Here is a 27,666-nt window from a genome sequence, read left to right as displayed (position 1 = left end):
AAAAATCAAACGGAGACCACTCAAAATTTCAAGGGTGGCCTCTCCCTGATCTAACATACATATAATATCGCCATCAAAACTTGAAGGGGGTGCTGCTCTCCGATCTAATATTCATGTAATTGTGATAAAAACTCCAAGAAGGATCTTCCCATGTCAATTAGGAAATCATTTAAGGTTTGCAAGTGTGGAGGACTGCCGGCTTCCCATGCCGGTCCGCACCCCCAGGCCGCCAGGAGGAGCTCTCCTGACAGTAGGATCGTGCCCCGAGTTCCAGCAGGGCCTTATGGACTATGTAGTGTTTTTACACAGCCCTGCTGGATACCTTGGGGACCACCGGGAGTCGCTGTAGGAGGGCTCATGGGCCCTTGTGTGCCCTATAACCCGGGAGTACGTCACGATCACGTGACAGGAAGGAACGACGTGCTCCTGGGGTGAAGAACAGGACTGTTTGCCCTGACCCGGAAGGAAAAAGGAACTGTGGACTGTTGGGACAGAAACACCTCCGGGTCAGGGGCTATAAAAGGGCGGTGCCTCACTCCAGACAACGAGCTGTGCTGGGTGGGAGAGGAGCAAAGTGTCTGGGCGAGGAGGAGAGTATTGTGGTTATTGGGATTGTGAGTTTATTGTATATGAGTAGTGTGGAAGGTGCTTGGTGCACTGTGCTTAAAAATAATAAACAGTCTGGGACTTTTATCCAGTGTTTGGAGTCATACCTGAGGGTTCAAGGGAGCACTAGTGCCCCCTACTTGCCACACAACGCATTGGGAGGACAACCAAGAAGCCAGTAAAAACAGAACGTACCGGCACTTACTGATTTCCATTTCAGGCCTTAGCAACTTGTATGCTTAAATGCTTGTTGTTTATATACTTGAGTGCTTACGTAATTCCTTATTGAATTAAATAACATATTTAAGCAGAAAGTACATATACAATATACAATATTTTGAGTAAGCACTTTATCCTTATTGGGAGTTGTTTTTCCTGTTTTCCTGCATCAAGATCTTTTACTTTAACTTTTGCTCCCAAGGTTGCTTTAGATCAAGTAACATATTCTTGGCCATGTCTAAAAACTAAAAATATCTGAAGTTTGCTGAGCAATGGAGATGGCACACTGTGTTGTGGAGGTGGAGTGGTGGCTCTGAGGCTAGAGATCTGCACTGGCAATCGGAAGGTTGCTGGTTCGAATCCCGTAAATGCCAAAAGGGACTCTGCTCTGTTGGGCCCTTAAGCAAGGCCCTTAACCTGCAATTGCTGAGTGCTTTGAGTAGTGAGAAAAGTGCTATATAAATGCAAAGAATCTATATATATATATATAATTCACTAAGGCAAGACAACCATGGAAAGGGGCGTAGATTCACTAAGCCGCCAACAAGTGAGACACCTATGGCGCATGCAGGAAGGAGCCACGCCCACCAACTCCAAGCCCATTGGATATGACGACGACTCGCAGGGCCATGCCCACCAACTCGGACGCGATGACACAGAAAAAATGGCGTCATTTATATTTGTCTGTCGTAGAGGCCATATGCAGTGCAGGTCAGGTTAATGTCATGTGCATGTCATGTACCTCCGAGCTACGTCGACTGTTCATAGAGGCATGTTTCTCGCAGAGGTGAATCGCCATATGCAGCGTGTGAAATTGTTTGCGAGGGGTATCCCATGGAATCCTTAAAAAAATCCTTTACAACTAAGGTTAAAGCACAATGAAGTAAGCAGTGTTTAAAAAACGACTTTTTGGTTATGACGCACGATCGCATGCACCATAGCAAACTGTTTTACACGCTACATACAGCTATTTGCATCCGCGACAAACATGCGTCTTCTTAGATGCTCCTGCAGGAACACGGAAGACGTTTTCCTGTCCACCAACGCTCCTTTTTCACCGGCCGGCGTCTACCCTCGCTCTCTAGGCATTCACACTGTCTGCCCATTTGCCCGGACGCAAAAACTCACCGACCACCCAGTTAGTCCCTTTCGTCTGTGGTAAGAGTCCACATGCACGTCTGAGCCACGCGGCGTTTGTTATGCCGCGGGTTCACTATTGTGTTGTATTCTGCTCTCTCCAGAGTTCCATCTTTTCATTCACTTACTGTTGTATTCTCACACCAACCCGTTTTAGACATCCGTGTCTTTCCAGAATTGTTTAGCATTCAATAAATAATTATGCACGAGATTGACCGTGTGTCTACCCAGCGCAGACAGGCATGGGTAAGCTGTTGAACTCCATTCGGGCTGCAAGCCGTGGAATCCCCACTAAGTGTGACTCATACGCTCCCACTCATTACGTCCCTACCCTTTGTGCACACCCCCCTCTTACCGTGGTCGGGTATCTTGGTGGATTATATATAGAAAAGCAGCCAAAACCGAAGGGTATCCCATGGGGTCCTTAAAACATTCCTTTACAACTGAGGTTAAAACACAATGAAGTAGGCAGTCTTTAAAAAACCGAGTTTTCGTTACGATGCACGACCGCATGTACCATAGCAAACTGTTTTACACACTACATACAGCAATTCGCATCTACGACAAACATGCGTCTTCTTAGATGCTCCTGTACTTTGTTCACACCCCCCTCCCACCTCGCTACTACTGTGGTCGGGTGTTTTGGTGGATTATATTTAGAAAGGCAGCCGAAACCGCACAGAGCAATGAAAAGTCTAGAGTTCCATCTTTTCATTCACTTTCTGTTGTATCCTCAAACCCTCCCTTTTTAGACAACTGTGTCTTTCCAGAAGTGTTCAACCATCAATAAATAATTATGCGGCGTTTGTTATGCCGCGGGTTCACTATTGTGTTGTATTTTGCTCTTTCCAGAGTTCCATCTTTTCATTCACTTACTGTTGTATTCTCACACCAACCCGTTTTAGACATCCGTGTCTTTCCAGAAGTGTTTAGCATTCAATAAATAGTTATGCATGACATTGAGCGTGGGTTGACCCGGCGTGGGTAAGCTGTTGAACTCCATTCAGGCTGCAAACCGTGGAATTCCCACTAAGTGCGACTCATACACTCCCACTGCTTACGTCCCAGCCCTTTGTACACACCTCGCTCCCACCTCACTACTACCGTGGTCGGGTGTCTTGGTGGATTATATATAGACAAGCAGCCAGATCCGCACAGAGCAATGAAAAGTCTACGTCACTCACAGGTACATCTGGACTGTATAAAGACGACGACTCAAGTGACGAGGTGGAGGTGGGCACATGAGCGGGCAGTGCATACTGAACGAGAAATCAGCAGACTGGCATGACAGATGGAGCTGAATGGACGTCCTTCTACTCTCCTCCCGTTCCACACTCCGCGCCGTGCACCCCCATCCCTCCGTCTGGCAGGAGGAGGCGCGAGGACGGTCCGCCAGTTTTCAGTCACTTCAGACGATTGTGTGTTGGTTCGTTCCGTGCATTGTTACAATGTTGCTTTGTTTGCTGATTTATTACATTACCGATTTTTCAAATGTTAATTTTCTCCCTGTGCTTAAAAATCATTAAAAAACCGGCCTGATTATGTGACGTATGGTACGCCACCGGTTGGCTAGTTATTATTATTATTATTATTATTGTGTAGTGCAAAAATGAATGCAGTAATATGGAAGTTGCATGTTGTATTGTATCAGCTTCTATCTGTTGTGGTTACCATGTAATTTTCAAAATTTTACTTTTTGATTTACCCTTGTGTGTGTGTATATATACTGTACTGCAGGGCGCACACACACCAAGCACACACTAGGGACAATTTAGAATCGCCAATGCACCTATCCTGCATGTCTTTGGTCTGTGGGAGGAAACCCACACAGACATGGAGAGAACATGCAAACTCCACACAGGGATGACTCGGGAAGCGAACCCAGGTCTCCTTACTGCGAGGTAGTGGTGCTACCCACTGCGCCACCGTGCTGTCCCTGTGTATATAGTATATTGTGGCATATGGCCGGTCGTTCATCCCGGCCAATACCCCCAAACATGCAGATGGAGCCCTCCCTGCAGCATGGAGGTGCCCCGAAGGCCAGCAAGGAATCCTGGACAATGGAGTTTTTATCCACAGCCCTGCTGGATTCCGTGGGGGCTGCTAGAGGATGCTGCAGGGAGGAACAAGGAGTATTTTCCATACAGCCCGGAAGTATGTCACAGTCACATGGACAGAGGAAATGACGTGCTTCCGGGTTTGAAGAAGAGGAGTTTTTACCTGACCCGGAAGTGCTGGATAATCACATGGACTGAGGGCTCAGAAGCACTTCCGAGTCAAGGACAGCAAAGGACTCTGGGAAATTCCAGATGGACGAGCCGAGTTGGGAGGAAGGGTGACTGAGCTGCTAGGAGGTGTAGAAGATTATTGTGAATTGTATTATTATTGATTTACGAGTATTGTGTAGTGGAGGGTGCTTTGTGCACATTATCGTGATAATAAAACCAATTATTGGACTTTTATCTGGTGTCTGGTCTGAGGGTTCAAGGGGACGACAGCACCCTTTATCTGTCACAATATATATATACACTGTGACACCTTTTAAAAAAGAGATGTTATGAAGGATTAGGGCACCAATGGCTACTCCATTTAATTAAAATATTGATTTTGCATCTTGCTGTCTTTGGTACAAAAAAGCAAATATTAGAAATTCAAAAGACAGACATAGGCTATTATGAGTTTATTTATATAGATGAGGCTTGAGAGTCTTTTGTGAATTTATCATTATTCTTATTATAAAACTCCATGTTTAATCTACTTATTTTTATTATAACAACAATTCTGACTGAAAAGTAACTCAGTATTTTAACAACACAAGTTAAGACTTTCATTTCAAGTTAATTACTCTTAACATGACTGAAAAATAATAACAACAACAATAATAATAATAATAATAATAATAATAATAATAATAATAATAATAATAATAATAATACAGAAATCACATTTGCAGTTCCAGTGTAAGTTGACATGCACTGTGGATAGAGAAGGTAATATTTGCATATTGATTGGAAAGCAAAAAATGCAAATGTGCCATTTTCCCTAAACTAGCATTTCTAAATATGGAGCTCCATGGCTTGAGAGTAGCAAATTGATTTTGTGGAATTGCTGCACAGGGAGACCAGCTTCACTCTTTGAAGGGCTTTGTAGTATTTAAAAGTCTTTTAACCCTCATCTAGCAAGACAAGTGGAGGTTTCTAGAAACAGTGTACAACTGAAAAGAAATCGAAGGTGGTGCACGGTAAGACGTGGGTTTGCTGTGTGAGGCTGAACTTGAGGTGTCCCACTGATTTTCATTGTTTGTTTCATGGGTCTGGAAATAAAAGTTAAGTTATAGCTTGTCTATAAATGGAAGCATTCTTGCATACATATAAAAAATGTACCACCAGACAGGTGCCGCTCTTGGTCGCTAGTTTCTTTTTTTTAACTGGAAAGACGACAGTAAACCCTTTCACTTTCTTATGAAGCACAAGTTTGAAAGTTTGCAGAAAGGCAACTAAAGGACTCTCAGATGTGAGAAACACGATTTTCTGGTGAGTTCAAACCAAGATTGAACTGTTTGAGCTCAATGCTAAGTGTCAAATCTAGAGGAGAGCAGGCAACAGCAACGTTCATCACCATTTCAGTGCCGTTCCAGTGATGAAGCGTGGTGCTGGCACCATCATGCAGGGATGGGGAAGCTAGTGAGGGTTGAGGGAAGGCCGAATGGAATATTTTCATGCAGGTCTATACACTGTGGACTTGAACCCGGACACACACAGACAGACATCGTTGGCTCCACCACACACTGTTTATTTACAATACTGATGTTAGTCACGTGCACTCCCCAGTGCCTCTTGCACCGTTTCCCCAAACGTCCAGGCCACACAGTCACAATGCCTCTCTCCTGGCCGCCTCAGTCCTCTCCAGCTCCGCCTCTTCCCCCCGACTTCCGCTATCGACTAAAAATAGGAACCCGGATGGGCTCCAGTTGCTTCCCGGCACTCCTCCGTAGCCACGCCCCAGTGTGGCGGAAGTGCCGGCTGCGCACCGAAGCCATCCGGTGTCCCTGTCGCTTCCCCAGCACTTCCTGGTGTGGCGGAAGTGCTGGGCTCCAGGGATATTCAGGCATCGGGGCGCCATTTGGCGGCGGCCACGGATCCCTACAGGACTAGGCTTCCAAGCCCTTTACCCGAGGCCCCGAACATAACCAGGGCGGACGCCCCTTCGCGGTCTGGAAGAGGTACAAGCCCTCCTCCGGTCCTCCTGGGCATTCCGGCTGGGGATACCACAACACTTGTAATATATGTACAAAGTTTTCTGAAAAGCAACCTTGCTGGTTTTTGTGTTGAACTTGCATGTAATTTCAGTTGGTCTGGTAAACTTGTGTGTTGGTCTGTTATTAATTACTAGTAAAGTTCTATCAGCCAGTTTTTATTAGTGTGAAGCACGTTTGGTTCTTCTGTCGTATAATCCATGAGTTCAGAGCTTATGTCTACTTCTACTGGCAGCTTTCCATTTTGTTTCTTCTTTTATAAACACTGGGGTAAAAAATGTATTTACAGTAATCCCACCTCGATCGCGGGGATTGCGTTCCAGAACCCCCCGCGATAGGTGAAAATTGCGAAGTAGAAACCATATGTTTATATGGTTATTTTTATATATTTTAAGCCCTTATAAACTCTCCCACACTGTTTATAAATATTCCCTGCACAGTTATACAGTAAACCCTTTGTATTCTCTTAGATATTAGGTAAGATTAACTGAAATTATGTATGTAAACACACTGTTTATATACAGTAAAACCTAAATATTATTTTAAAGATATCGAGTGTCTCCGATATCACAGATGTTACATGTTATCTTACAGCTATTACGATAGACAGGCCACCAGCAATAAATACGTACAATGCAAGAAAAATATTATACAGTAAATGTGTGTATAGTGACACTAAATGTACGTATATGTACTAAGTACTGTAAGTAGAAAATTAATTGTGGTTACTCACCAACAATGACACGATCACTTGTCTGATAACAATGAGTTTAATTTTACTGCACAACAAAGGAGAGCGTTACAACTCTTCTAAAGGAGCCTCTTCAGGCGACTGTGTAGCACCGCCGTTGTTCTTCTTCAATCCAAATCCCTAAAGAAGATTCCATCCAGACTATTGCCTTACTACATTCACTTACAACTTGTTTTGCATCCTGGTTAGAAGCACACTGTGGCCGTAGATCTTATATTCTTTTCCTACTTTATAAATATTAAGAATTGTAGCCTCATTGATGCCGTAATGGCATCCTACAGCGGTGTAGCTTTTCCCTTCCTTCATCATATCCAAAACTTTTACCTTTTCAGCAATCATTAACATCTTCCGTTGGCGCTTGGGCACGGCCTCTGAAGCAGTAGCAGGAGCAGATCGTTTTGGAGCCATAAGGAAGGGCTTGACTTTGCACAAAGATAAACACAAAAGACCACAAAAGTTAACTCTTTACACAGCGAAACACGTTGATGCTGAATGAGCGAGACAAGACTTCCTGGTTAACGCCACGGAATCGAATTCGGCGCCCTGTCACTGAGCCAGTCAGCACACAGGAACTTAACTGCGTGCTCTGATTGGTAAGCTTCTCAGCCATCCGCCAATAGTGTCCCTTGTATGAAATCAACTGGGCAAACCAACTGAGGAAGCATGTACAGGAAGTAAAAAGACCCATTGTCCGCAGAACCCGCGAAGCAGCGAAAAATCCGCGTTATATATTTAGATATGCTTACATATAAAATCCACTTTAGAGTGAAGCTACGAAAGTCGAAATGCGCGATATAGCGAGGGATTTCCTTCATTTCTTCTTGTGCATCTCTAGCGCTTATGAAATTCTCTTTTACTGTTCTTGATTTAGAATTTTAGTCTCCTTGGTATGTAATGTAGGTTAGTTCTCCTTTCATCCCAGAGCTGAACACACTTGATGGACTCACTCTCTTTTTTATTGGCAGTTTGAGTCAGGAAGCACTTACATTCTAATCAATTTGGACAGCAAAAAAAAATCAAATATACAGCTCGACCAATGCAGACCTGGCATCACTTAATATAGTCATAGTATATGTTGAATACTAGCCACATTACAAGACAGGTCATTGAATAAATTTAAAATAGTCGAAGTTTCCTTCTCTATATTGTAAAAGATAGCCCGGCCACAGACAGGCACGACACCAAATGTCCACAACACACACGGTTTATTTACAATTTCTATTTACACAGTCCGTTTCCACAAACGCACACAACTACTCAGTCCTTTCCTTCACTACTCTTCAACCACCTCCACTCCTCTCTCACACTCTCCGTCTTCTCCCTCCCGACTAAAGTTTCCCGAATGGAGTGAGGTGGCCCCTTTTATCCCACCCCGGATGTGCTCCAGGTGTTCTGTGATGGTCTTCTGGCAGCACTTCCTGGTGTAGCAGAAGTGCTGCCCTTGCACCCGGAAGCACTCCGGGTGTACACAGTTCCTAGTTCAGCAGCACTTCCTGGTGTAGCGGAAGTGCTGTCCTCCAGGGCTCAGGAACCATCCAGGTGCCCTCTTGCACCCAGGAGAGATATTGCCCCTCTACCGGTCCTTCCCTGCTCCAGGTCCCTGGTAGTCTGCCACAACGTGTACTTTCAGAGCCTGTCCTCATTATCTTTATGTACCTGAACATCTAATGACCGACGCTCCCTCTTTTGAGCACATTCCCATAAAACCTGCCTCTCACATTTTGTCATTTCCAGGTGACTTGCTCACCTCCTCCTTCACTTTTGTACTTCCCATCTATGAAAGTGACTCTCAGTGTACCTCCTACGCCTTTACTTCTCCTCAGGTGTCTCACACTCACACTTCTTCTCTTGATCACATCACCAAAGCCAATCTGTCCATTTGTATCAAAGCCAAACTGGCCAATCAGATTGCTCGACGGCAGCAGATACACACACGCACACAGACCTTAGTGTTTTATTATATAGTAAATAGATGTGGAAAGAAGTGAGAATACTGTGGAAAATTAATAATAATAATAATAATAATAATAATAATACAGTGGTGCCTTGTATTTCGAACGATTCTAACTTCGAATGTTCCAGAGTTTGAACGCTAAATTTAAGAGGAATATGATCCGATGTTCAAACCATGCTTCTAAGTTTGAACTGTTTGTGCCATGAAAAAAATGCAGCAACCGATGGTGCTTACGCAGCGATCATAAACGTAATCTGTTGTGTCCAGTCTTAGTGTTAGTACACCAGCTGTTGTTGACACACCTGAATAACTCGATAGCTGTATCCGAAATGAGTGAATGAAGACAGGTCTCTGTAATTAGCAGAATGCAACTGTCCTTGACGATCTTATTTGTTGCAACCTGTAACTTCAATTTGTCCATCTTATTTGCAAAGGATCTTGCATGGGAGAGAAAAATACTAGGAAGAAGTGGCATATGTGGCCGCCTCCGTAGCCTCGCCATCACGCCAGCCCTGCTTCTGCCTTCCATCCCTGCACCACCTCTGTCTCCTACCTGTGGGGATGTTAATGGAAGGAATTATTAAGGATAAGATTGAGCAACACCTGGCAAGGACAGGACTTATTCTGAACAGTCAGCATGGGTTCAGAAGAGGGAGGTCATATTTTACTGACTGCTGGAATTCTGGACTGCTGGACTGCAGGCGATGAAGGGGTGAGAGAGATAGGCAGTAAGAGACAGGGGATGATTAGAGGGCCAGAACGACCAGGCCGTGGAGGGCAAGTTAGCCTGGTCATCAGGATACCCCCTACTCTTTACAAAGGGATCTTTAATGACCACAGAGAGTCTGGACCTTGGTCCCTGTCACTGCACTGGGGAATTGGGATCTACACATTCAGACCAAGGAGTAAGCGCCCCCTGCTGGCCTCACTAACTCCTCTTCCAGCAGCAACCCAAGCTTTTCCTTGATGGTCTCCCATCCAAGTACTGACCAGGCCTGAACAGGCTTAGCTTCAGGTGGAGGATCTGCTCTGAAGTGACAGGTGGCATGGCTGCTGGCAAATTCTCACATGGTCAGATAGAAAACGTGCAAATGCTACCCTGACAATGACATTGCTAGAACATTAACTTCCTAGTCCCTAGTGTTGTCGGGCAGCACCACAACCATTTTGGTCATTCCCTGTTTGATTGTTTAGGAAATAAACACTGAAATTGGGACACCTTTAAGTAAAACCTTTGCCATCATTGTACAGTTTATTCGTATTTGAGTCACATTAACCAACCCAAACACATTTTTCAGAGTTTCCATGCTTGTAATAGTGCTGTTTTATTTGATAAACAGATATCGGGCAATTGTTTGCAAAATACGGATGAAGCGAAAATGCTGTGACTAGTGCTGGAGGATTAGGTTTGCGATCCGTCAGACAAATCCTCACAGCTCCCTTGGCTCTGTTGGCCTCAGAATCCATTATGTAGCCAACAAGAGTGACATAGGCGGTGGGAAGATTGGTGATTATTTACATAGCATAATCTAGCAATAGAGCTATAAAATGCAGCTTATTTTCAGACACAGATGAGAAAATGTGGCTGCTTGACATATTTCACTAATACCCCCCGTGGTGTGTAAGTTAATTTCCTCTAAGATGTATTTAAGATCAAGCAAAGAAAAGCGTGATAGTTGGAGCCGCTGATACCTGATGTGTCATTACCTCCAAAATGCCATGCCACTGTTAAGCTTGACTTATACGCTATTCATATGCCAGCAGCGGAAGGCCCACATTTCCCAGCTTTTATATTTGACTTTGCAGGTTCAATTACTGTCAGGCTCTGCAAATGCAAGATAACGGCTTGGGGCAGCAGAGCCATTTGTCCAGCAAATCATCTTTGATCAGCTGCTTTTTGCAAGCTCATTGAAAAATGAGGCACGAGGCACTGCCCTCCTCCTTCCAAAAAGGTTCTGTCTGGCCTATGACGAAAACGGCACAAGTTAGGTTCAAAGAAATGATTCAGTGTAGGGTAAAGAGAACAGGCCTTTTGTAGGGTAGCAATTTGCAGTTAATGTAAGACAGCAGAGACGTAAAACATTTTAACAGATTTTTTGTAACATATCCTGAAAGATGAAGATTATACTATATACTGGACTGTGTAGAAACCCCAGAGGGTGGCTGGGCATCCCATCCAGGACGGAGGTGTAGTCCTGCTCCTTGACCGGACAGGGAAACCAAGCCAGATCCCCAGCAGTATTATCTACTGTGCCACCCTTCACTGATCCATATATCCCAGCAATACTAATATTAATTTTCTTTTCACAGGTTTTGCTTTCACGTAGCTACCTAAACATCTAATTCATGCAAGCCTTTCAGATGTTCATTGCAGCAGATGGTGTGAGATATTAGAAGCTAAAGATACATAACATACCATAGCAGGCCCGTCTTCCATTGGACTGGCATCCTGTCCTGCTAGGATTGGCTCAGTATTTCTGCAGCCCACCTTTATAGGTCGTTTAGTAAGTGGATGGATGCAGGTGGTCCTGTAGATATCATTGACACCTCACAGCTTGAGAGATCTGGGTTTGAGTTCTGGTCTTGTCTTTGAAATGTGGAGGGAAATCAGGCAAGCTATGAAAAACCAACGTGAACTTGAGGAACACAGCCACCTGGACAGCTTTGTGGTTATTACTGGTATGTTTGTCCACAGTCCCATGAGACACGTGTGCCACTTGACTTTAATGCATCTCTTCCCATTAATAAGTCAATTTCAGTTTGAAGTGATTTACATTTTTAATTTTCTGGCACAGGGCTACTCATGTTGAACTTCCACCAGTTCAGATGAGATGTTGACTCGCACCCCACTTTAAAATAACGTGTGTCCATGTCACTAGCGGACCCCAAGTCTTTGAAGCCTTGAATCAACAGCCATAACCAGTTTGCCACCCAATTTTCATACAGTTTCTCATAAAAATTTTTCCACAGAGTGAGTGATAAGGGTCAACCTTTGTCAATAGACTGCAGTTGGCGTGCTCTGACAGTTAAAGGTCTAGGAGCAAAAAGACGCGTGAAGCATCCTTACTGTCAGATCACTTTACTTACCTCCAATTTACAACAACAGTATTTGTGAGTCACTGTTGATAGTGTTGAAGCAGGCTGGCATGGTAGTGGCGCCGTCAGCCCCCAAGGAGGCACTCGGAGACTTCAGAACTGACAGCAGAATTAAGTATGATGGGCATTGAGACTCATCTCAGATGGAACAATGAGCAAACAACTTAAAGCAACTCTTACATTTATTACAATTCTTATCATTTTAGCCATTATTCATTATCATCTGACTCCTAGCATTCCATCACTCTAGTCCTGCCTCTAATTGATCTACCATTATCTCTCCGCTGGGTGGGAGTCAGACTGTTCGCTGTCCATCATATCTGTCTGACAGCCCCTACCTTCACCCTGCTTCTCTTTCCCAGCACTCACCCATTATTTACAACCCTAGAGTTTACATTCCCCTCCTTATCGAGGGGCCCATCTCTTCTCAACTCTCCTGTACGTCCAGACTTTAACTTTGAGAGATAACGGTGGTCTGTGGCTTATACAGGGTAATAAAAATATATAGGCTCGAGCTTTTTAACTCCTAACTCATACATCTTAAAACTTAAGATTACATCTCGCCTGAAGAAGGGGCCTGAGTTGCCTTGAAAGGTTGCATATTGTAATCTTTTTTGTTAGCCAATAAAAGAGAATCCCAAGGCGTTCCCAGGCCAGCCGGGAGACATAGTCCCTCCAGCGTGTCCTGGGTCTTCCCCGGGGCCTCCTCCCGGTTGGACGTGCCCGGAACACCTAACCAGAGAGGCGTTCAGGAGGCATACTGATCAGATGCCCGAGCCACTTCATATGACTCCTCTCGATGCGGAGGAGCAGCAGCTCTACTCTGAGATTCTCCCGAATGACTGAGCTTCTCACCCTATATTTAAGGGAAAGCACATACACCCTGCGGAGGAAACTCATTTCACCCTCTTGTATTCGCAATCTCGTTCTCTCGATCACTACCCACAGCTCATGACCATAGGTGAGGATAGGAACGTAGATCGACTGGTAAACTGAGAGCTTTGCCTTTCTGCTCAGCTCCTTTTTCACCACGACAGACCGATGCAGAGCCTGCATCACTGCGGACGCCACACCGATCCACCTTTCGATCTCACGCTCCATTCTTCCCCCACTCGTGAACAAGACTCTGAGATATTTGAACTCCTCCACTTGGGGCAGGATCTCGCTCCCAACCCTGAGAGGGCACTCCACCCTTTTCCGGCTGAGGACCATGGTCTTGGATTTGGAGGTGCTGATTCTCATCCCAGCCGCTTCACACTCTGCTGTGAACCGATCCAGAGAGAGCTGAAGATCACGGCCTGATGAAGCAAACAGAGCAATATCATCTGCAAAAAGCAGTGACCCAATCCTGAGTCCACCAAACTGGACCCCTTCAACACCCTGGCTGCGCCTAGAAATTCTGTCCACAAAAGTTATGAACAGAATCGGTGACAAAGGGCACCCTTGGCGGAGTCCAACTCTCACTGGAAACGGGTTCAACTTACTGCCAGCAATGCGGATCAAGCTCTGACACTGGTTGTAAAGGGAACGAACAGCTCTTATCAGGGTGTCCGGTACCCCATACACCCGGAGCATCCCCCACAGGATTGATTCCCCAAAGGACAGGGTCAAACGCCTTTTCCAAGTCCACAAAACACATGTAGACTGGTTGGGCAAACTCCCATGCACCCTCCAGGACCCTGCTAAGGGTGTAGAGCTGGTTCACTGTTCTGTGACCAGGACGAAAACCACACTGTTCCTCTTTAATCCGAGGTTTGACTGTCCAACGGACCCTCCTCTCCAGAACCCCCAAATAGACTTTTCCAGGGAGGCTGAGGAGTGTGATCCCTCTGTAGCCGGAACACACCCTCCGGTCCCCCTTCTTAAAGAGCTGAACCGCTCTTTGTCTCATCCCTCACCTAGGACCAGTTTGCCTTGGATGGCCCTACCAGGGGCATAAAGCCCCGGACAACAGAGCTCCTAGGGTCATTGGGACACGCAAACCCCTCCACCACGATAAGGTGGTGGTTCGAGGAGGGGATTTTAAGAATACAATTTTCTATAATAGACACTTTACGGCATGGATTTTTGCGCACATTGGCACCTCTGTGATAAATGACTGGCTTTTGTGGTGGGCTCAGCACTTTGCAACCAAGCTTAGGAATAAACCGTTTTAGGCACATGCTGTAGTTAGGATGCTTAGTCAACTCACCTCCGAGTGTTGGCAAAAGCTGAACAAAAATAATGATGATTTGAGTAAACAAATAAAGAAGCGGATGAATGAATAAATGATGGAAATCAGCGCCCCTCATTTTGACAAACAAAAGCTGGAAAGAAAAATAGGAAGGCTTTAGGGTACATGCAGCCAGCAAGGTGCAAACAGAGTATGAAACCTGCAATCACACGCTTTAGAAACCAGAGGGAGTCTAAGAAATAAAGCTCTAAAACAATTAAACTCCAAAATGCGCCCCAAGTCATGCTTACCATGGACCACAGGCGTCTAATGAATTTCCTTCTGAGACACGGAATGGTTTCGTTTTTCCCCAGTGTCGACGGACATCCTGGGACAATACCCGTCACGCGTGGAGACAAAAAAACGAGCAGCCAGTCATCTCCAGGCTTCACCGTAATCTATTGCTTTTAATGAGGCAAGATTTTAAAATTTTGCATTCAATTTGATTTTTATGAGGCATCCTCAGTGGTAAATCACATTAAAAATGTTTATGGTCTCATTACGCTTCTTGCTTACACACACGCCGCTTTAGACTACAGTTAATAAATGCAACTGATTTCCATAAAATATTCAGAGCAGGCCATTACGGCAATGATTTTTCATCTCCACTCCTGAACTTCAATCAGATTCACATTTCAAATGCATTAAGTCTGGGTAAAATGTTCTAATTTTTGCTGGAATATATATATACACATACACAGTATACACACACATATAACTTCATGATTGCAAGAAGATTAATTACATGATTTTTTTTTCCTGGTTATTTAAATGTGCAGCTTGTTAGTTGTTTGTAGCTCTGGTGTAATTTTCTTGTTTACTAGAGCATACAATAGGATTTTTTATGATAAAAATGCAATACTGACAGGCGGCTGTCGTTTTGGCCTTTGAGAAACACTAGCCGACGATGGGCTTTATTTACCTAGTGTTAATACAGAGGCCTCGTGTAACTGCCGCTCGTGTTTTATTATTCATAGAATAGCAGCGGAGCTATTTATTGTCTGCGTGAGATAAAATACATGCTGCTTAATCCTTCTCTTCATAAAATGGCTATGGCCACAGCCTCTTCCCCTTCTGCCCTGTTTGAGTCCATTAAACTACGAAGTGCTGCTCGTTCTGAAAGATCTGCAGTGTGAGGCACACTTGGAGGTCGCGACAGGAGCTTGTTTTAATTCTGGGAATAAAGCAAAGAAAAGAAGAAGTTTAGAGCTATGAGAACATCACTTAGTCTGTCTGGTTTTTTGACTTGATAGTTGCTAATGTCATTTTAAGATTTTTCTTGGAAGTTATCACCTCGTAAAGACATGACTGTTAAGTTAGCTGGTGATGCTGAACTGTCCTTGCATAATTAATTAATAGTAATAGTAACATTTATATTGTGGTTTTCTTACCTACTCAAAGCACATTATATAATATATATAGGTGTTGTATTATATCTTTGCATACCTTTCTTTAAATAATCTTTTCTATTTGTCATTAAAGGTTATTGAGTGTAGATTGTTAGGCAAAAATGGCAAATTTAGCTGCTTAAAATTAAATCTGCAACACAGTAAAGTGTGTAGTAACTGGAAGGCTCTGAATGATTTCTTATTCCACTGTATATTGCTAAGAAAAGCATTTTCTGTTATTTTGTTTATATTCTGTAATATGAACTCTCTGGCTTATTGCTTTGGAAGAAAAACTGCAAGAGGTTAGCAGAACCCAATTTCATTATTTATATTTGCCATGGGTTACCCCAGTGGTCAAGGCCTTTGGTGACCCCTTATACACATTTCAGTGCACACTTGGCAAAAGCTTGTAGTTTTGCTAAAACATGCACAATTTCTGCTTCAGCATTCATATAGAGTAGCACATATCTCTGAAACCTTTCCCTGCATGCAGTTTTTCCGATTGTGTGCATTCCCATGGGGTGTTTAAACACTGTCCTATGTAAACCACCATGGTGTGTCGCTGAGCTTTAAAGCAATTGTGTGTTTTATGAAAGAAAAGCACACATCTTATAAAATCAGGAGAAATGTGTGGGGCCAGAGCAGCTGATCTGTCATTTAAATCTGTCATCTTAGCTTTATGCCACATAAAGACCCCAGCAACCACCCTGTTGGGTGCATAGCAGCTGAGGTCAAGTGTAGTGAATCAAATATTTTGGCAGTTTTTCAATAAAATATTAATTAAATGTTGTGTTCTTCATTAATCAAAATAAACTGAATTAAGTCTTTAAGTTTTTTTTGCAGCCAGTCCCTTAAAAACTGTACGTGCAGATACAGTGGCCGAGAAATGCAAAGAGGCTGTGCACACTTAACAGAACATGCTTGCTGTCCACAGTGTGTGGAAGTGGGCGGCAACAGTTCAAAGAAAGGGGTGTGGCAAACCTAATCAAAGAGAAGGGGTGTGTATCAAATTTAGTGCAGCTAAGATTTCATACACTAATCTTTGCATGTGCAGGTTATATGCAGAAATAGGACAAAAATTTTGTTTTTTTCAGATAGATAGATAGATAGATAGATAATGAAAGGCACTATAAATAGATAGATAGATAATGAAAGGTACTATAAATAGATAGATAGATAGATAGATAGATAGATAGATAGATAGATAGATAGATAGATAGATAGATAGATAGATAGATAGATACTTTATTAATCCCAACAGGAAATTCACATAATCCAGCAGCAGTATACTGATACAAAAAAAAACAATATTAAATTATCCATCCATCCATTTTCCAACCTGCTGAATCCGAACACAGGGTCACGGGGGTCTGCTGGAGCCAATCCCAGCCAACACAGGGCACAAGGCAGGAATCAATCCTGGGCAGGGTGCCAACCCACCGCAGGACACCAATATTAAATTAAAGAGTAATAGAAATGCATGTAAAAACAGACAATAACTTTGAATAATGTTAGCATATACTCCCCCGGGTGGGGAGTATCTCCTTAGTCTGTCAGTGGAGCAGCACGGTGACAAAAGTCACTGAAGCTACTCCTCTGCCTGGAGATGACACTATTAAGTGTCTGCCATTTTGAAATTAGGTGAGGGTCAGATGGTTCTGACTGAATATATTAAGATTTTTTTTGTCAAAATTCTTAGGTCCCAACTACAAAAATTAAAGCGCCTCATCCGGACAAAAATCCTTCTCTTGCCTTTTATTTTGTAGATTTCAATGACACCATACTCAATATGAAATACACCTTGAAAGGAAAACTGTTATTTTCACCTGTCTAAGGTGCAAGGATGGGCCATAGTGAATACTGTTTTGTGATTGGTGAACTGCCTGTAGTGTGCACGAAAAGTACTGCATATTCAGGACGGACACCACACATCACCAATCAAAACACAGTACTCGCTAGAGCCCGCCCTCTCAACTTTGATGAGTGACAATGATAGTTTTAATTTCAAGGCTTACTGCGTGTGCTGTCAGCGAAATGAATACGGTGGACTCAGGAAGTATTCAGCCTCCCTCACTGTATGCATGCATTATTGTGTCGAATATTTAATTTTAACTGCCATTTTTTGTCCATCAATATTCACCCAATAACCATTAATGACAAAGTGAAAGCATGTTTTTAGAAAGGTTTGCAAATTTTTCAAAAATCTTTCAGACTGAAATCCCTCATTCTTAGAATTGTTCAGACCCTCAATTCAGTACTTTGTTGAAGCCCCTTTGGCAGCAGTTACAGCTCCAAGATGTTTTACACAGCTGGATATGGGTTGTTTATCCCATTCTTCCTGGCTGATCCTTTCACGGTCCATTAGACGGGGAGCACTGTTGACTGTCATCTTCAGATCTCTCCATAGATGCTCTATGGAGTTTAAGTCTAGGCTTTGGCTGGGCCACACAAGGAGAATCAAAGACTTGTCCTAAAGTTGCTCCAGCATTGGCTTGACTGTATGCTTCAGGTCATTGTCATACAGAAAGGTGAACTGTCACCCAAGTCTGAGGCCACATGCACTCTGGAGCAGGATTTCTTCAAGACCAGAAGACCAGTCTTTTTGCCACTGCTGCTGAGAAGCACCACAACAGCATGATGCTGCCACCACCATGCTTCACTGTAGGGCAGGTGATGAGAAGTGCCTGGCCTTTACCAGATATAGTGCTTGAAGTTCTGCCCAGAGAGTTCTGTTTTTGTCTCATCAGATCAGTGAATCTTTTTTTCTCACACTCTCAAAAGTCCTTTAAATGCTGTTTGGCAAACTTCAAGCAGGAGTTCACCACTCGACCATAAATACCTGATTGATGGAGTGCTACTGAGATGAGCGTCCTTCTGACAGGTTCTCCCGTCTCAGCAGAGGACTTCTGAAGCTCTGTTAGAGTGACCATTGAGTTCTTGGTCACCACCTTTACCAAGGCCCTTCTTACCTACTCTCTCAGTTTGGTCAAATAGTCATCTCTAGGAAGAGTCTCGGTGATTCCAAACTTCTTACATTTCACAATTGTTGTGGCCATTGTGCTCCCAAGGTTTAAATATGGTTTTATCCCCTTGTCCTGATCTAAGCCTCTTTACAATTTGATCACGGAGGTCTACAGAGAGTTCCTCGGATTTCATGGCTTGGTTTTTCTCCTGACATGCAACATGAATTGTGGGGCGTTCTATGCACAGGTACACGTGTGCCGTTCTAAACCATGTGCTGTCAATTCATTTTACCTCAGGTGGACTCTAGGTACGTTATGAACACATCTCAAGGAGAATTAAAGCAAGTAGGATTTGGAGTGCCACAGCAAGGGGTCTGAAGTCTTCCTGTATATGAATGAGAGATTTCACTTTTTGATTATTAATACACTTGCACATCTTTTTGAAAACATGTTTTCACTTTGTCACTATGGGTTATTGACTGCAGATTCATGTGTAAAAATGGCAAATTTATTGATTTAAAATTAAATATACAACACAATAACGAGTGCAGAAAGTGAAGGATCTGAACACTTCTTGAATCCACTGCACATGTACAAATAATTAAAGAAATAACTAACAAAGACATACAGTATATCAATATATATATATGACAAATTTAATAGTTTGTGCTTTTATTTATATACTAGGGGGATCACCCTCTGCTAGCTTCTCTCTCTAACCCCACCACTTCACATCTCTGCTGCTGGCGTTGTGAAGAGGGTGGGCTGAATGCACCCCAAGGAGATGCGGTCGCCCCTCTGAAACCCCCTCTTAAACGGTGATACAAAGGGAAACAAATATAGGTTTTTTTTACCTCCTCTTTGCTCGATCAGCTGCTGGCTTGCTGCTGCTGCTGCTGCTCCGCGTGATCTGCATCTCGCACATTTAAACGCCTGTACAGCAGCTGTCCTACTCTTTGTCTTTTATTTATGGCCCCGGGTGTGATTAAATCTCTTGACACAAAGTCTTGTCTCGCAGGATGTGAGTTCTTGATATTTTTTAGTTTATAATTAAAAAATTGAATTAGAATCTGAAAATCTAACAACATCACATTAAAGTTCGATAAATTCTAAAAAGAATGATACCAAACATATATATGTAGATTTCAAAATAAGCCCGATTTAAAGCGTGACAAAAAATGTGACATGAAAACATCACATAAAATCGTTGCACAAAATCGTTGCACTTTTAGGCTTAGGATTTTATATGTAGAGAGTAGATTGTCACATTTCAAAAACATTTACTTATCTGCATTTTTATTTAGTATTTAATTTTGTTTGAAATACTCCTCCATATTTGCCCTGTTGTTACACTTGCTGCTGCCACACTGGCTTGAAGACTGGCACATAAACAATGGAGACACTGTTGTCATTTATTAAATGCTATTGTTTATTGATAGATAGATAGATAGATAGATAGATAGATAGATACTTATTAATTTTAATATAGTCAGTAGGATAGATAGATAGATAGATAGATAGATAGATAGATAGATAGATAGATAGATAGATAGATAGATACTTATTAATTTTAATATAGATAGATAGATAGATAGATAGATAGATAGATAGATAGATAGATAGATAGATAGATAGATAGATAGATAGATAGATAGATAGATACTTTATTGATCCCAAGGGGAAATTCACATACTCCAGCAGTAGTATACTGATAAAAAAAGTGATAAAAATGCATGTATAACAGACACTAACTTTGTATAATAACGTTTACCCCCCTGGGTGGGATTGAAGAGTCACATAGTGTGGGGAGGAACGATTTCCTCAGTCTGTCAGTCTGTCGCTGAAGCTGCTCCTCTGTCTGGAGATGATCCTGTTCAGTGGATGCAGTGGATTCTCCATGATTGACAGGAGTCTGCTCAGCGCCCGTCACTCTGCCACGGATGTCAAACTGTCCAGCTCTGTGCCTACGATAAAGCCTGCCTTCCTCACCAGTTTGTCCAGGCGTGATGCGCCCCTCTTCTTTATGCTGCCTCCCCAGCACACCACTGCGTAGAAGAGGGCACTCTTTTTTTTTTTTTTTTGTGAATTTCCCCTTGGGATTAATAAAGTATCTATCTATCTATCTATCTATCTATCTATCTATCTATCTATCTATCTATCTATCTATCTATCTATCTATCTATCTATCTATCTATCATATAGTGCCTTTCAATATCTATCTATCTATCTAGAAAGAAGAGGGCGCTCACCTCAACTGTCTGATAGAAAATTGAAAAAAAAAAAAATTAATTATTTATGTTATTTTAAGTGTAAATTCCTTTGGATTTTAAAAATTTCACTTATAGATTTTTGCTTGCTAATAATACTTTTTGAAATATATTCTTGTCTATTTGTTTAACTTTTAATTCAGCAAGTTAATGTGAAAAAACATCATACCCTTCTAGAGCAACTACTGTATATACAGTAAATAATAAGAAAAATAAAGTGTTTATTATTATTTATTATTAATTTAATTTTAACAATTGTACCTACTTTTAGTGCTTAGTTGATTCATCCATGTGTCTGATGCTTCCATGATGAGCTCTGCTCTTCACTACCATGGGTGTAGGTTAAGAGGGACAGAAAATGAATACCCGGATGGATCTGCCACTTTGCCGTTTTTGTATTCTGTTTCTGAGACAACTGGGGAGAGTGTGAGGAGAGAGAACCCAAAACCCAGAAGTTTGCCAGTCCTCAAAACAACAGCCCTAACAACAGCACAACATGTCTTTTCAATGAGCCTGACGCCAGTCTTTGGGCAGTGGGTGGAAGGCAGACTCTCCCCTCACGGAGGTGGTACACATCCAAGATGAGATTTGTATACATTGCTAGAAGGACCGCCATGCTCCCTTTACCAGCATGCTGATTTTAGAGTGATATTTTGCGGCGGCATCAGCTAATTCCAAAGAATTATGCAAGAAATAGGATAGGAACCCAAAGTAGTAGATGTGCTCTTTTGGAGAAACCTTTGCTTCTTCTTGAATTTATTGTTGTGGTGTGATTACTACTCTGTGAATGTGGTGAGCTGCACTTACTGCCACCAGCAGCCAAGATAAATATATGGATATGAATTTTTCTACCATGATGATCACTTCAATACTAATGCTAATTAATAATAATAATAATAATAATAATAATAATAATAATAATAATAATGATTAGTTGCATTATAGAGCGCCTTTCACAAACCCAAGGTCACTTTACATACAGAGTAAATGCTCATGTATGATGCATTTGCTCATATCTAGCTTGCTGTACATCAATATATACATTGGGGCTTGATGAAAAATGAAATACCAAGTAATGCACACCATGCAGACTGATATATATGGTGGTCCCGGGCATGTACTGTATATATTGACCCAGTACAACTCTCATGTACAGGAACAGATTATACCAGGGGTGGCCAACTCTGATCATGGAGAGCCGCAGTGGCTGCAGGTTTTATTCTAACCCAGTTGCTTAATTAAGAAGGCAATTCATACCAATAACAGATCTTATTTAATTTCATGACTTGTTAGTGTTCTAACTTTACCATGTCAGTTCATTCTTAAATCAGAGATTTTTTTTTCCTTTCTAATGATACATGTATCATCCAAATGACTTGAATCCTTAAACAGATGAGTCATTTTCAGTTCTTCGCTTTCCCTTCAATTTCCTTCTGAGTGTTAATTTAAACCAAAGAGTGAATGATGAATACACGCGGGTGGAAATGGAGAGAGCTAGATGGAGAACTGCTGGTTTTGCTGTCATTGGCATCATATTGCTAATAAGGAGCAGTTAAAACAATGAATACAGCTGTGTAAGACAAAAATCAGCAATTACGGGTTCAAAATCTTAACAAGTGAGACAACTAAAATGAAGCAGAAAAATGTCACTTGAGTAATAAATGCCTCATCAGCAAGGAACGATGTCTCATGAAGAAATTGGGTTAGAACAAAAACTTGAAGCCACTGCAGTCCCCTAGAACTGACATTGCTTAGCCCTGATTTAAAGGGTCTGAGTCTTAAATAGCAAATAAATTAAATAAAGTTGATTTGTAGCAAAAAATAATTACTAATTAAGAAATTGGTCAGAATGAAAACCTGTAACCACTGTGGTTCTCCAGGATCAGAGTTGGCCTCCTGTGGATTAGACCAACAGAGAGCACTTCAGCCACCACTATTGTGTAGCATCAACATGGATGATGCAACGACAGCCATTTTTGTGCCAGTATACTCACCACGCATTAGCTGTTAGGTGGTGAAGTGGTGAGAGATAGAGAGATAACCAATAAGAGACATGGGATGATTAGGGTGCCAGAATGACAAGACCATGGTGGGCAATTTAGCCTGGACATTGCGATATATCCTACTCTTTACGAAGGATGTCCTGGGATCTTTCTATGACCACAGAGAGTCAGGACTTTGGTTTTGCTTGTCACCTGAAGGATGGTGCCATTTGTACAGCACAGTGGGCCTATCGCTGCACTGGGGCATTGGGATCCACATTCAGACCACAGGTTAAGTGTCCCCTGGTGGCCACACCAGCACCTCTTCCAGCAGCAACCCAAGCTTTTCCTAGATGGTCTTCCATCCAAGTACTGGCTGGGCTCAAATGTGCTTAGCTTCAGGTGGATGACCTGTTCTGAAGTCCATGTGGTATGGCTGCTGGGAGGCCGAGGGACTGTTTGTTAGTGTGCAGGGCACACACCCACACACCAAGCACACACACAATTTAGAATCGCCAATGTACCTAACCTGCATGTCTTTGGACTGTGGGAGGAAACCCACGCGGGCACGGCGAGAACATGCAAACTCCACGCAGGGAGGACCTGGGAAGCGAACCCAGGTCTCCTTACTGCAAGGCAGCAGCGCTACCCACTGCGCCGCCATGCCACCCACAGTCAATCATCCATCCATTCATTATCCAACCCGCTATATCCTAACGACAGGGTCACAGGGGTCTGCTGGAGCCAATCCCAGCCAAAACCGTGTGCAAGGCAGAAAACAAACCCAGGGCAGGGCGCCAGCCCACCTCAGACAGTCAGTCATTTAGCTATGAATTTCTCATTGAGGCTTTAATGCGTAAAATAATTTTTTACCTATTTGAAGCAATTCTTTCTTTTTTATGCTATATATTTTTTTTCTAATTTTTAAATCTGTATTTACTCCAATAGAGCAAAGACTAAAAACATCATTTAAGCAAAAGCTACAATGGATTTACCAGCAGAAATGAACAAATTCCAAATGCTAACTTGTTTAACACGTGCAAATTTGTGGCTGCATTGTGGGATTAATAAAGTATCTATCTATCTATCTATCTATCTATCTATCTATCTATCTATCTATCTATCTATCTATCTATCATGTAGTGCATTTCACTATCTATCTATCTATCTATCTATCTATCTATCTATCTATCTATCTATCTATCTATCTATCTATCTATTATATAGTGCCTTTCATATCTATCTATCTATCTATCTATCTATCTATCTATCTATCTATCTATCTATCTATCTATCTATCTATTATATAGTGCCTTTCATATCTATCTATCTATCTATCTATCTATCTATCTATCTATCTATCTATCTATCTATCTATCTATCTATCTATCATGTAGTGCCTTTCACTATCTATCTATCTATCTATCTATCTATCTATCTATCTATCTATCTATCTATCTATCTATCTATCCAGCTTCTGACAATAGCAGCGCTGAAGTATCAAAATGGACTCGCTGCAGTTTGCCCGTCTCGCCACATAATGGCACTGTTGGACCATCTTTCTCGTTATTGTGTTTTGCAGGTGACAAACCTTCCAAAGCTTACGAAGAAAGGCCTGAATCGAGAGACGCCGGAGAGGTAGAAGAAGCAGAATTCTTGCAAGTGGATATTCCTGTTGACCAGGTTATACTTTTAATTTTCATCTGTACCATAATTCTTGATTTCTTTCCAAATCAGCATTTCATATACTGTATGATGATGCACTTTAAAAGTTTTAACCAGCTGCTGTAGGACTTAATTGGAAGAATCCATTGTTATTATGGATGTAATGACTGCGCTGTTTAAAATTAGCTGAAAGGTAAATTGAGCATCAAGAACAGTAAAGGGTACGGCGTGAATGTGAAAAAGCTGTTAACTAAAGTGCACCGCTGTTCAGACACGCAGACAAATAGGTTTATTTTAAAACAGCACCTCTCATGATGCGCATTATATAAAAAGAAAACGCAATGGTGGTCATTTTTTGTCTTTAATCATTTTCTCAGTGTTAATATTAGGTCGGTGTTTTTGATAGTTTAAGTACAGTTTGAATGTAAGATTCACTTTATGTTTCTGCGTAAGGCAGTAAGGTGTTTGGGTCATCTCTTGATGCACTCCCCATAATGGTTGTTTTTTTATTCAGGAGTTTTTGGGATAACGTCATTTGAACTGGCCAGCATTCATCCATATTTATCTTCTTAAAATGTTTTGGACTGAGAACCACTTTGTCAAAGTCAAAGATATAAAAAAGGCCACCTGTGGGCAACAGTCGCTCATCACCATAAATTCCACGTTACAATCGTCACACTCCTTTTTCTGCAGATCCACATGTGAAAAATATTGTAATGACCCAAGGTACAAAGAGGGAGAGTTGGCACACAGTGACAGGTTGGGCCTTGCTGGTGTGATGGACGGCCGGGGATCTTGCCCGGTTGGGATGCCCTTTTGAGGAGAAGACCAGGGGAGTGGATATATCACCAGTAATACCTCCCCAGGGACACGAGAGGGCAGCTCTCCTGGTTTACATCGGGGCCACGGAACTGGAGCTTAGAAGCTCAACCCTGTGGGGGTCCGTGGCCACCACCAGGGGATGCCTGGACAGCTCCAGAGCCTTCTCATGCAGCACTTCTGCCACACCCGGAAGTGCTGCCAGAAGAGGAGCTAAATTCACATACAGCATTTCCCCCACAATCGGAAGTTGATCGGGAAGCACCTTCTGGGTGCAGTATAAAGGAGGCCGCCTCACTCCACTTGAGGAGCTGGAGTCGGGTGGCAGTGGACAGAGATTACGAGAGAGGAGTGGAGGCGGCAAAAGTAAAGAGAAGAAGACTTGAGGAAGGAAGAAAGAAGGACTGAGTTAATTGGGTTTGTGACACTGTGTGTGCAATGCTGAATTGACAACAAAGAGTAAACGTGTGTGCTTTTGGGATATTGTCGGTCTGTGCGTCTGTCTGTGTCCGGGCTTCTTTCATAATGGGAAGCACCTTGTTAGTTTAAATGCCTCTTCTACTCCTGCTCTTATGACTTTGGAAGTTGCCCTAAGGAAGACAACAAAAGCCCAGCACATACCGCACTCTTTTGCAGCCTGCTTCTATGTTGCAAGTTCATTTTCGTACTTCACCTCTACCAGCTGGGACGTTGGCTCCTTCTCGTTGGTTTTACCTGCAGGTCCAGGCCTTTCCCTTTGTGTCTTCTGTCAGGTTTGCTTGGCATACCCCGTTCCTGTTTGAGTCTCTTGTCTACCAACAACAGCAACAACATTTATTTCTATAGCATGTTTTCATACAAATGATGTCACTCAAAGTGCTTTACAAGATGAAGAAAGAAAAAAGAAAAATATAAAAATAAGAGTAGGCGATATTAATTAACAAAAAATAAAGTAGGGACGGATGAACAAGAGGACAGATGAAACAAAGAAAAAGAAAACTCCTGAGGGGTGGAGAAAGAAAAAAACAAAATCTGCAGGGGGTCCGATGGCCACGTGACCACCAAGCCCCCACTTGGCATTCTACCTACCATAAATGATCTCAATCAGTCCTCATGGGTTACATGCTTCACGTGGAAGAATTAGCTGATGATGGTCATGTGGACTTCTGGCCTTCAATCCATCAATGTAGGGACATCACGGTTGTTTGATCAGGTGGTGGTGGCGCAGATCGACACCACAGAAAAACGAAAAGAGAACAGCGGAGAAACTAGGGGTTAGTATGGATTGTGGAGCCATGATAAAAAAAAATGATAATTAATTGCATAAACGGAATATCAGGGTTACACTAAAATGAAGCTATGAGAAAGCCAAGTTAAAATAACAGGTTACTCCTTCTATCTAGACCTACAGCTGGGTTCTTTGCTGTTTTAACATTGCGATTCTCACCCTTCTTTATTCATGTTTTTGAATTTGTTGACTTTTTTTTTCAGAGAGCTGCCGAGATCGTGAATGATGAAGAGTATGAAGAATCCCACGATCAAGAATATGAAGAAAACTGTATTGATAATGGAGGGGATCCCGAAGGAAACACTTTGGATGATGTTTGTAATGAGGATAACCAAACATCTGAGGAACCCCTTCAGGAAGATAATGGAGTAGAAGAAGAAGAAGAAGAAGAAGAAGAAATTGAGGAAGTAGAGGGAAAAAATGAGGTAGAAGAAGATCAACATGAAGAAGAGGAAGAAGAGGAAAGAGAAGAGGTACAGGAATCTCATCAAATTGATGCTGATAATGTGAGCCCAGGACCAGAAGATGTAAACCCAGAAGAGGAGGCAGATGAAGACGACGAAGCCCAAATGGATCAACCAGAAAATGTGGAGGAGGAGGAGGAGGGGGAAGAGGAGGAGACCAGTGTTCTTGGAGAGGTATGTGGAAAAAAAAAGGGTCCTTAATGATGACCTATAGTGTTTACTCCATTGGAGAAGACGTAACAATACACTAAGGGACACCCTTCCATTGTTTTTTGTGGTAAGGAAGTGACTTCATTTTTACTTTTGTGTGATATGCAAAATCGATGAAAAAAAGTGAAAAATCAAATCTGGAATTCTCTAAGGTGTGCAATGAGAAAAAGCAACGTCTGGTGTCTCTCCATATACAGAATGTCCAGTTTATAGAAACGAGGTGCATTTATTCTCTGTTTGAACTTGTTGGAGTCATAGACAAGGGAAAGCACCAAACACGGACACTCATAAACATTCTGCTGTCCTTCTGATTTTTCCTTTACAGGATGAGGCCGTGTCTGTTGAGTTCCCACCTTCTAACCTCCCAAGATCTCGCCAAAACTCTCTTGCTCTCATTGTTTCTCCTTCTTA

At 42.4% G+C, this 27,666-nt stretch overlaps 1 protein-coding gene across 1 annotated transcript in view; it reads left to right on the top strand.

Annotated features, from left to right (window-relative positions):
- LOC120516038 (doublecortin domain-containing protein 2-like) overlaps window positions 1–27,666 on the top strand; it is a 140,778-nt gene that overhangs the window by 101,714 nt on the left and 11,398 nt on the right. Inside the window, exons 9-10 of the mRNA XM_039737474.1 lie at window positions 24,413–24,513; window positions 26,785–27,219. Coding sequence (XP_039593408.1) covers window positions 24,413–24,513; window positions 26,785–27,219 — 536 coding nt within the window. The remainder of the gene's footprint in view (window positions 1–24,412; window positions 24,514–26,784; window positions 27,220–27,666) is intronic.

The sequence above is a fragment of the Polypterus senegalus genome, chromosome 15 (assembly GCF_016835505.1).
Source record: "Polypterus senegalus isolate Bchr_013 chromosome 15, ASM1683550v1, whole genome shotgun sequence".
Taxonomy (NCBI): Eukaryota; Metazoa; Chordata; class Cladistia; order Polypteriformes; family Polypteridae; genus Polypterus; species Polypterus senegalus.
This window is presented reverse-complemented; position numbering and strand designations above follow the sequence as displayed.